Here is a 12,642-nt window from a genome sequence, read left to right on the forward strand (position 1 = left end):
ACCTTAACATCATATACAAAATAAAGGATATTGACTGATTTTAACCTCAGGTACCCCTAAAACAGAGTATCATGGCTGAGAATATTTCTGTTCATATGTTGACACAATGAACAATGGTCAAGGGCTAAGCAACACCAACATACCAATGGTGACATTGGTTTTCATTAAAGTAATGGAGCAAGTTTATTATTCATTTCAGGCTTGATGGTTTCCATTAGGAAAAGCAAAATTTTATCATGTACTAAGATAGGCGCAGGAGAGGCTGTGTGGTAAGTAGCTTGCTTACCAACCACATGGTTCCGGGTTTCTTCCCACTTCGTGGCACCTTGGGCAAGTGTCTTCTACTATAGCCTCGGGCCGACCAAAGCCTTATGAGTGGATTTGGTAGGCGGAAACTGAAAGAAGCCCGTTGTATATGTATATATATATATATATATATATATATATATATATGTATGTGTGTGTATATGTTTGTGTCTGTGTTTGTGCCCCCAACATCGCTTGACAACCGATGCTGGTGTGTTTAAATCCTGGGGTCGATTTGCTCGACTAAAAGGCGGTGCTCCAGGATGGCCACAGTCAAATGACTGAAACAAGTAAAAGAATAAAAGAGTAAGAAGAGAAAGTTTCTTTCACTTCAAGTTAAAGGTTTTAGATCCAGGTGCATCAAAGAAAACCACAGGAAAAATGTAATTAACCTTTCCGTTAATTCCATGCATAGAAAAAGCCCTTAAAATTAGTAAAGGCAGTTAATAACCAGAAAAACTGGATCTGAGTAGAGAAGAAAAATACTCTCAACATTTGAAGAGATAAAAGAAGTCTCACAAAAATCATCTTTAACTGCAAGAAGCAGACCCATCCCTCCTTATTAAGTAACTTTAATCACCACTGTTACATTTTTTCCATTCACTTTTCCATATTCACATGGTTGAACAGAACTTGTTGAGGTGAACTTGTTATGGTCCGATGCTTTCCCTGTCACCAACCCTCGTCTGTTTCCATATATGGTAATGTTTGCTCAATGACCAGATATGTCTGGGAAAGATTGAAAATGAAGGATACTGCTTGCATGATGGTGGGACTCACTTATATCTATCATGTGATGCCAAATCTAGAGGATAGTAACATAGGCGCAGGAGTGGCTGTGTGGTAAGTAGCTTGCTAACCAAACACATGGTTCTGGGTTCAGTCCCACTGCTGGGCATCTTGGGCAAGTGTCTTCTGCTATAGCCCTGGGCCGACCAATGCCTTGTGAGTGGATTTGGTAGACGGAAACTGAAAGAAGCCTGTCGTATATATGTATATATATATATATATATATATATATATATATTTGTAAGCGTGTGTGTTTGTGTGTCTGTGCTTGTCCCCCTAGCATTGCTTGACAACTGATGCTGGTGTGTTTATGTCCCCCCGTCACTTAGCGGTTCGGCAAAAGAGACCGATAGAATAAGTACTGGGCTTACAAAGAATAAGTCCCCGGGGTCGATTTGCTCGACTAAAGGCAGTGCTCCAGCATGGCCTCAGTCAAATGACTGAAGCAAGTAAAAGAGTAAAAGAGTGTCTTAAACAACATGCTATCCAAAATAAAGCAAATCCTTGAACCATTTAATGAAGAAAATTTAAATTTCTTTCTAAAATTCAGCATCATTATCGTCATCATCATTTCAATGTCCATTTTTTCCTGGTTTGCGAGGATCACATAAAACCTGTTGAGGTAGGTTTTGTACGACTGGATGCTCTTCCTGTTGCCAATCAGCACCTCTTTTCCAAGGAAGGTAATATTTTTCCCATACCTTATTTCTTTTCCCCAGCCCAATTGGCCAGATGTGATTTCATGGAAGATAACCAACAAATGGCAACATTTGTATAAACAGTGACTGTCCATAATTAACATAGTAAATGCTTAGATTTTGAGAGAACGCAATCACACACACACATATACATACACGCACACACACACATACACGTACATACACACACAAACACACACACATACACACACAAACACACAAATACACACACACATGAACATACTCGCACACACACATACACACACAAACACACACACACATACACATACACATACACACACACAAAAACACAAACACACACACATACACACAAAAACACACACACAGACACACACACACACACACATGAACATACACGCACACACACAAACACACACACATACACACACATACACACACAACACACACACACACATACACACACAAACACACACACATACACACACAAACACACACACACATACACAACACACACAACACACACACACAAACACACACAAACACACACCACACACACATACACATACACACACACACACACAACACACACACACATACACACACATACACACACAAACACACACACACATACACACACAAACACACACACATACACACACAAACACACACACACATACACAAACACACACAAACACACACAAACACACACAAACACACACACACACATACACACACAAACACACACACGCAAACACACACACACACACACAAAGGGCTTCTTACAGTTTCTGCTAGCTAACTACACTCACAAATCATCGGTCATCCCAGGACTGTAGTAGAAGAAGATATTCTTCTGAGGCATTATGCCACTGGGACTAAATGCGAAAGTATTTGATTGCAAAGCAAACTTTTTAACCATACCTGCATCTGCAAATTAGCAGTCATAAAGTGTAAAACAAAACACCGTGCAATATTAGTTCTAGTTCAATGCTCTCTGAATTCAAATCCCAAGGAAGTCAGCTATGGATTCCATCCTATTTCGTAGCCAATAAAATAAAGTACCAAGGTGGCAAGCTGGCAGGAATGTTAGCTTGCCGGGTGAAATGCTTAGCGGTATTTCGTATGCTGGCGGCGAGCTGGCAGAAACGTTAGCACGCTGGGTGAAATGCGTAGCCGTATTTCGTCTGCCGTTACGTTCTGAGTTCAAATTCCGCCGAGGTCGACTTTGCCTTTCATCCTTTCGGGGTCGATAAATTAAGTACCAGTTACGCACTGTGGTCGATCTAATCGATTCAATCCGTTTGTCTGTTCTTGTTTGCCCTCTCTGTGTTTAGCCCCTTATGGGTAGTAAAGAAATAGGTATTTCGTCTGTCTTTACATTCTGAGTTCAAATTCTGCTGAGGTCGACTTTGCCTTTCATCTTTTCGGGGTTGATAAATTAAGTACCAATTGCGGACTGGTGTCAATGTAATCGACTAGCCCCCCCACCCCAAAAAAAAAATTTTGAGTAGAAAAGAATAAAATAAAGTACCATTCCAAAGTAGTAGATTGGAAAATTTATAACAACATTTGACAAGATGTCTTCCAGTAGTTTTTCTTCATCTTGGGGTTCTGAGTTCTTGGGTGACAGATTTAACCATTCACTCAGCTTAACACCACCACTTGGTCCTTAAGCACCTTTAGGCAAGTTCATTTTATTACTGTAAGCATTCTGATGAGGTCTTTTGTTTGGGATTAATTTTTCCCTTCAGTCTTAAAAACCCTAAAAAAAAAAATCTTAAAATCCCTAAAAAAAAAAATCTGAAGGGCATCCAGCCGTAGAAACACTGCCAAATCTGACTGGGCCTGATGAAGCCTCCCGGCTTCACAGACCCCAGTTAAACCGTCCAACCCATGCTAGCATGGAAAACGGATGCTAAATGATGATGATGATGATTATGGGTGCTGCTCTTCCCTTCCTGGTTAAAAATTTGAAGTAAGTCATTTTTTGTTTTTTTTTTACCCATGGCAAGTTTTTCATTCCCTGAAATGGTAATCATAAATGTTGGCGATTTTAAATAAAACATATTGAGAAATAAATTTTGTAATAGTTTAAAGTACTGGAGATAATAGCAGACCGTACATGGTTGTACTGCTTATTTCTTTCTATGAAAAATATTGGACATCACATTTCTTCCAATGAAAAGTATCAATCAATGATAATACCAGAAACATTTTTTACAAAAGTTATTGTCTCTTAAATTCAATCTCCAACTAAAATTTAATATTCACTTATTATTCATTCATTGTCTGTTGTTTTTCAATGGTAGCATATGTAGGAGATAACTTATACACAGTTTCTGTTTAATAATACCATTCACAAGGCTGGTAGAAAAAAAACTCCTCAAGACACCATGCAGTGAAACTGAACTCCAAACTGCGTGATTGCAAAGCAAATTTCTTAACCTAGCCATGTCTGTGCCTATAATACATATCTATCTATCTATCTATCTATCTATCTATCTATTTATCTATCTATCTATCTATCTATCTATCTATCTATCTATCTATCTGTGTGTTTGTATACACACACACACATATATATATATTAAAAGAGAGGAAAAGGGCATATATATGTGCGCTTATATATGAATACGTGTGTGTGTGTATATATATATATATACATATATATATATATATACATACATACATGCATATATATATATATATATATATATATATGTATGTATATATGTACATACACACATGTGCACGCCCACACACACACATACACACACACATAAGTAATTAAAAGGTCAATTTACATTTTTATTTCTTACTTCAATATTTATAATTACATTTTCACAATAAATGTAATTACATTTTTCCATATATTTAATAAAATTTTCTTTAATGTGGTCTTGTTTAGATTAGATCTAATTCAATATGGTCTTCAAAAATATTTAAAAAAAAAAGATGGAGGTTCCCACCCATTCTCTAGATGTGAACCCAGTTGAAAATTTAATGGCGAGTCATTAAATTAAAGCTGCATTTAAGAACATTCAGAAGCAAGGAATTTTATTTGCAGCAATTCAGGGAGAAGAATGGTATAAATTTGGGGCCAATTTTATTATGAAAGCATGCTAACATTATGATTAAAAAGATTAGAGATGTACAAGATAATCGTGTTAGAGGCATTAATTATTAAAGTTTAATTATGAATAAATATAAATTTGAATTTTTAAATAGTATGAATGCAGTAAATGATGTAATTTCAACAAAAATGTATCTTCATTTTTGAATAAAAATGTTTTCCGAGTGTTTAATTTTTAATATGTAAATATCATGTATATATAAATATATATATATATAATGTATGTTCAAGTGTGCATGCATGTGTATACAAAGGCTATCTGATTGATCTGCAAGTGTTCACTCATCAGTGAATATTTTAACCCTCCAACCCACTTACAGCCTGCATGCTGTGTCATGTCTCTGCCCCTTCTATTGTTCCTACAATGACTCCCACTTTTTTACAAGCAAGACTGCATATCATTCAATGAACTTCCTTCACTTTCTTGTGATATTCTTACAATATTTATCTGCCAGATCTCATAGGAAAATACTGCAATCCTTGCTTCATTCCTAGAATTGCAAGCCTCAGAATGATCACCTCCTTTGTCACTGTTACCTTATATTTGTCAGTGTGTCCACCAATATCTTGTTAGTAGATTTTGTAAAATGTAAAACAGCGTGGAAGTCATTTGCATGTATTACTACTAACCCTTACTGGTTTTCATGGTTTGATAATTATGAAAAAAGACAAAACCTCACACAAATGATGTTCAAATATCAATTATATTGACTTCAAAAATCTGGGCCTAAGTAATAAAGTATGTATGGACAATCACAAATACATTATGTCACACACACACATATATATGCCATAAAATATACTATGTATGTACATATAAGAATATATATGTACATAGATATATGTACATACACACACGTACATACACACATTCACACACAAACATATACACACACATATGCATATATATACTCTTTTACTCTTTTACATGTTTCAGTCATTTGACTGCGGCCATGCTGGAGCACCGCCTTTAGTCAAGCAAATCGACCCCGGGACTTATTCTTTGTAAGCCCAGTACTTATTGTATCGGTCTCTTTTGCCGAACCGCTAAGTTACGGGGACGTAAACACACCAGCATCGGTTGCCAAGCAATGCTAGGGGGACAAACACAGACACACAAATACATACATATATATATATATGTACATATATACGACAGGCTTCTTTCAGTTTCCGCCTACCAAATCCACTCACAAAGCATTGATCGGCCCGGGGCTATAGCAGAAGACACTTGCCCAAGATGCCACGCCGTGGGACTGAACCCGGAACCATGTGGTTGGTTAGCAAGCTACTTACCACACAGCCACTCCTGCGCCTATATATATATACATATAAATACATATAGATACATACATATACACACACATATGCATACATATAGATACACATATAAATACATATAAATACATACATATATACATACATGTATTCATGCATATTGTAATATGAGTGAGGACAGAATTGATTATTTTCATGTAAAAATTTTTGCTTCTTTGTTAATTTTACAAGTTCGTTATCAGAGTTACAAGTATCCAATGTCAATTTCATTCATTTAATGTTTTGCAATAATTGATATGCAAATATTAGCTTATTGAAATCTTTTGTCTGAAATTAAACAGAAATTCCTCTCAAAATTAATAAATATTTGAGATTCTCAAGAATGTGTGCAGTTTTATAGAATTTTGAAGAAAAATATTAAAGATAATCAAATAGACTCTGGCTTAGCATTATAGTTGAAGGCGTAGCTGTGAGCATAAGAAGCTTACTTCACAACCACGTGGTCTTGGATTCAGGCCCACAGAGTATCATCTTGAGAAAGTGACTTCTACTATAGTTCCAGACCAACCAAAGAATTGTGGGCGAATGTGATTTGGTAGATTGAAACTGAGTAGAAGCTGTTTGCTACACACACACACACATATATATGTATAGTTATATATACAGACATACATACATACATACATACATACATACATACATACATACATACATACATACATGCATACATACATACATACAGATATACATACATACATACATACATGCATACATATCTATATATATATACATACATACATACATACGTACGTACATACGTACATATGTACATACGTACATACATACATACATACATACACACACACATACAAACTGAAAACACTCCAGATTTACTTTAAGCACAATTTCATCTACCATTCACATTTGTGATCTTACAAACTTCTGCATTATTCTTAAATCACGAGAACTACATTTTATTGGAGGTTCCAAAATATTCCAAAGCAATGAAATGCTACATTCTACAATCTTCCAGTACCAATTTAAAAAAACTTATTCATTAACTTTGTCCATATTTAAGTCTGCTCAAATTTCAAATTTCTTCTAATATTAATGCTATATTAACAATGTGATTACTGTTGTGCTAATTATGGGATTTATTATACAGTTCTTGTGGTTGAAATGTTGGTAATTCAGTGAACTGGGGGAGGGGGTAAAATTTCAGTAGCTAAGTAAATTGGTTATTAAATATGTACACATACAAAAAAGTATATACTTACACACATGCATACATACATATGTACATATATACACGGATAGAAAGATATATATATATATATATATATATATATTATATATATATAGTTAATCCAAACATGAAAGCACAAAAAAACACAACAACACGAGAACGTGGAACAAATATAGTATTATTGGACGCTCAGGAAAGAAGGAAAGAAGGAGGGCTTAACGTTTTGAGCGGAGCTCTTCGTCGGAAACATAGGAGAAGGAAAGATCCAGAGAAGGGAAGACAGAGGAAAAAAATCGCCAACGGTACACACGAGGTCACATATCTTTCTATCTATCTATTTATAGATAAGATAGATAGATAGATAGATAGATAGATAGACAGACAGACAGACAAGCAGGTAGGAGGCAGGCAGACAGATAGGCCGACAGACAGATAGGTAGACGGATAAATATATAAATATATATACATATATATATATATATATATATATAAATAGGTAGATAGTTATGGATGTGTAGCTGAGGACCTTACTTCTTGGTCAGGTGTTGTTTGGTTCAGTCCTATTGTCCAGCACTTTGACCAATTGTCTTCTACAATAGGTTCAGGCTAACCAAAGCCTTGTGAATGGATGTATATACATATATGTATGTGTGTGTGTGCATATACACACATATATAAATATACATATATATATATATATATATATTATATATATATATATATATAAATATATACATACATATACATGTATATATATATGTATGTATATATGTATATATATATGTATGTATATATATATATATATATATTATATATATATATATATATATATATATATATATATATATATTATATATATATATATATACATATGTTTATAAACATCACACACACACACACACACACACACACACACACACACACACACATACACACACACAAGGTAACCTTTCAGAGTTGTTATCACATTGGACAAAATGTTAAGTGGCCCTTCTTCAAGCGCTTTATGCTCTGGGTCCAAATCCCACCAGGGTCAACTTTACCTTCAATCCCTTCAGACTTCATAAAATAAAGTACCATTCAAGTACTGAGGTTGCAGTAATCAGCTTGACTCCCCCCTCCATCCAAATGTCGCTTACCTTAAACCCATCAATGAACCAGCATCCCTTCAGGAGGAATGTTGCGATCTTAATGGAATCTTGGTCACCATGGAAACCAGTAACTGGCCTCTATGAGTCCTAGACTCAATAATATGACTTTGTCTGTGTGTTTGTGTGTAGTCTTAGATCGACACAGTTTGGTGGCAGTAAAGGAGTATCACTACTAAACAGATGTTATAGTTCATTTCCTGTCTTCCATGAAAAACATGCCTGGCCATGGGTAAGTTTTACCTTGCTTGAAAACAGCTGAGAGTAAGCAACAGAAGCATCCAAATGTGAAAAATCTGCCTCAGAGAAATTCCATCTGACTCATGCAAGCATGGAAAAGTTGTTAAATGATGATTATGACAATGATATATATATATATACTTAAATATAAGAGAGTTAACGTTAACTGGTTAACTCTAATGCTAGAAATAGGTCCTTATTCTGGTATAGCCACTATATATAGTGCACTAATTATTATGTGCACTACTCGTTTCCACTAAGTCTTACCATTCTTTTGGCAGGGAAGCTAAATCACAACTATGTATGCAATCGATTTGACCGCATGGGTATTTATCGCCCATGATGGTCTAATAAATTGTATCGAAAACAAATGCTGCTGATGATTTATAGATAAATATGTGAGTATAATTGCACATTATGTTGATAAAGAAACAATTGTTCAGCATTAATTTATCTTTTCGTTGTATTTCGCTTTCCATAAGTTGAAGGTAATGTTATTTCTTTTGTGGAAACTACTTCGGTGGCTATACCAGAATAAGGAGCTATTTCTAGCACTAGAGTTAACCACTTAATGTTAACTCTCTTATATTTACGTATAAATTTGTATTGTCTCCCTGTTTTTTTATGTGCTAGGCCACTTGGTGTTAAACTGATGGTATTATTAAATTAATATCTAATTTTTCACCCTCATTTATGAATTTGTATATATATATATCAAAAATAAGCAACAAGAATGACTCCGGTGATTTGGTACAATTGTTTCGTACTACAACATTTTATTAAAAGCTGTAAGTATTGCAGCAGATTTATGATGCTGAGTACTCTTCAGCCAATTTATATAGGTTTTCCAATAATATAAAAGCTTTCAAATCAAGTAGTAACATCTTAGGGAAGGTAAATATACAGATACAAATATATGAAGCAATTCAGTGAATTCTCTTGTGAGAGATACCCCTTGGCTATAAGCTTGTAGAATCATTTTATACTTCACTCATATAAAACATATGTTTAAAGCATTCTGTTTGTTTGTTATTGTGTGTGTTATGCATTGAGTTACGATATATATGCGAGCATGCATAATATATTTAAATATAATTTTGCTATCTAATTACCTGATAATAATTGTAGTTGATCCATGGATTAACTTAACTCCATACCCGGAAGTTCTTCATACTGCCCTGTGTATCTTTCACTCCAAATATGTCCACTGCTCTTGTGAGATGACATTGTGTCACAGGAGAAAAATGCATTTTCGTCTAGCCTTCTACCATCAGATGTCATAGCAACCTGTTGACTATATATCTATTGAAAAAAAAAAAATTACATTTCAAAGTATATTATAATGTAAACCACAATGGTAGCAGAAATAATTAGAATAATTGAAGTTCAAATCCTATATATATAACTATATATTAGTGATTCTAAAGCTTTTATAAATTGCAATGTTGTTCAGAAAATTTGGCAAATTTCTCCTTTAAACAAATCAGGCAGCAGTCGATAGAGATAAATAGAGATTTTGCTTCAGTGCACCTAATTTTCAATGTGTCTAAATCTGGAATGCATAAAAATAACAATGTGTAAAGTTTTGCCAAAAAGACAATAGTAAATACAAGCGAAAATGTACAAATCTGTTGAAGCATGTGTAATAGGTGAAAACCCCCAATGAAAAGTGTCGTACAGAATGTGAGCTAGCATCAGTAACTCTCTTCTGCAGTCTCTGGTCGATTGCTTTTACCAGAGAGATATTGCCGAATTATATTTCAAGGTTCCATGGATATTTGTTCCACCAGACTAAACAACAGATTGAAATTGAGAGAGAATCGTTGAATTAATTACTTCTTAGCTGAGAATAAGACAATTGACGTTTTTAGTAGAAGTAACTAACATGTGTGAGAAGCTACAGAGGAAGAAAAGAAGAATGACACAAAACCATTCAGCAAAGCATAAATCAGAGAAACATACATGACTCAATGAATGTAAAAGAACATTTGAGATGCCTGTAAGACAAAAACACTCCAGAGATCTTTCTTTGGAAATTAAACTTTACTCTTTTATATAACTTAATGAAATGTTCAAACTACAAAAGAATCGACCAACCAAAACGTTGGATACATTTGGATTTATTCAAATGGTTTTATAAGACATTCCACAGTCACTATGGTATATTTGCTTGGTTGTATTGATTGATTTCTCCCGATATTTATGGGTTTTATGTGTCCCAGAATAAAATTACTTATCCCAAAACATTGCAGCTATTTATTTTGTTTAACCCTACAAAGTAAAAGAATAAGTCATACGGAACTTGAATTGGAAACTATTAACTATTATTTCTTTTAAGCCTTTTTGCTTTAGTGTGTAAAATAAATAAATAAATAAATATATAAATAGATAAAATAAAAAAAATAAAAACTATATAACTGTGTGTAACCTTGACCTTGTAGCATGTACCATGCCTCTGCTAATTGTTTTAGGTGCCTATGTTGTTGTGCACTGATATGGATACCTACTTTGCCTCATGTCCTTTTTACCCCAGCAGAAATTCAAAGATGTGACACCTTGAGAGTAAAAGAGTATCATGTGTACTAGGCTGATACTTATTTTCAGCTGAGCAAACCAGAGTAATGCAAAATGAAGTGTCTTGCTCAAATAAAGGACATGTTGCCTGGTCCAGAAATCAAAATCACAACCATATGATCATGTACCCAACACCCTATCCCTTAGGCCAAGTACCTTTACTTTAGTATGTGTCATCTTTATTTCAGCCAATAGAACATATTGGAGCCTGGTGCAGCCATCTGGTTTGCCAGTCCTCAGTCAAATCGTCCAACCCATGCTAGCATGGAAAGCGGATGTTAAATGATGATGAAGATGATGGTGATGAAAACTTGATTTAACATTTCTGTATTTGGATGCCTTGCTTAAATATAATGGTCACTATGAAGAGTGGTGCTTAATAGGTGTGATGGTCTAAATATTATAACTGTCCTGGGCATGATATTAAACTGCACCCAGTTGCAAGGCTCTAATTCAGGAGTCCAAGAGTTTCAGAGAGCTTAGAGTTACTCCTTAGTCATCTCTACTCGCATGTCTGTTCTGGTCCAGAATGGTGGTACATGCTAAGGGCTCCAGTTATGGGTCAAATAGCAGGAGATAATTCCTGTAGCTAAGGCATTAAGGACTTGGGGGAGATGTCACAAAAGCCCACATACATTTGGCCATAACCTGATGTCATGTGAACCAGTCATTCTCCCTAATTGTGAAACAGACCCTGTTCTTCAAGGGTGAGTTCAAGAGAGTTGAATATTAACAAATAAACGGTAAGTAACCAAGCAGCAAGCAACAAGAATCACAGCTGCAACAGGCTTTTGGCTTGGAGGTTTTTGATGACCAACCCCTATAGGCATGACATGTGACAGAGAGAACAGCACTTTCCTGAGCCTCTAGTAATAACATATAATGCAGTATTCTATGACCCAACACGTATAACTATAAAATATATACTGTGAAGAAATATACATGTAAATATAATAATAGAGTTACTATGAGAAGAATTCAGGGATGTTGTTATAATTAAAAAGCATTAAGCTAGCATGGCTGTATGGTAAGAAGTTTGCTTCCCAACCCCTTAGTTTTGGGTTCAGTCTCACAGTGTGCTACTTTGGGCAAGTGTCTAAAACCCTTGTCTAACCAAAGACTCGTGAATGGATTTAGTAGATGGAAACTAATGCATATATGTGCATGTAAATATATTATGTATGAGTGTATCTTTGTGTCTGTCACCCTCTGCTCAACAACTTGTGTTGGTCTATTTATGCTCCTGTG

At 35.0% G+C, this 12,642-nt stretch overlaps 1 protein-coding gene across 2 annotated transcripts in view; it reads right to left on the bottom strand.

Annotated features, from left to right (window-relative positions):
* Positions 1-12,642, bottom strand: part of LOC115219236 (protocadherin-19) — a 395,408-nt gene that overhangs the window by 12,281 nt on the left and 370,485 nt on the right. Inside the window, exon 2 of one of the 2 annotated variants that reach the window (XM_029789376.2) lies at positions 9,933-10,122. The exons of the other annotated variant lie outside the window; for it this stretch is intronic. Coding sequence (XP_029645236.1) covers positions 9,961-10,122 — 162 coding nt within the window. The 3' untranslated portion in view covers positions 9,933-9,960. The remainder of the gene's footprint in view (positions 1-9,932; positions 10,123-12,642) is intronic. 2 annotated transcript variants of the gene reach the window in all.

Source organism: Octopus sinensis, linkage group LG14, assembly GCF_006345805.1.
Source record: "Octopus sinensis linkage group LG14, ASM634580v1, whole genome shotgun sequence".
Taxonomy (NCBI): domain Eukaryota; kingdom Metazoa; phylum Mollusca; class Cephalopoda; order Octopoda; family Octopodidae; genus Octopus; species Octopus sinensis.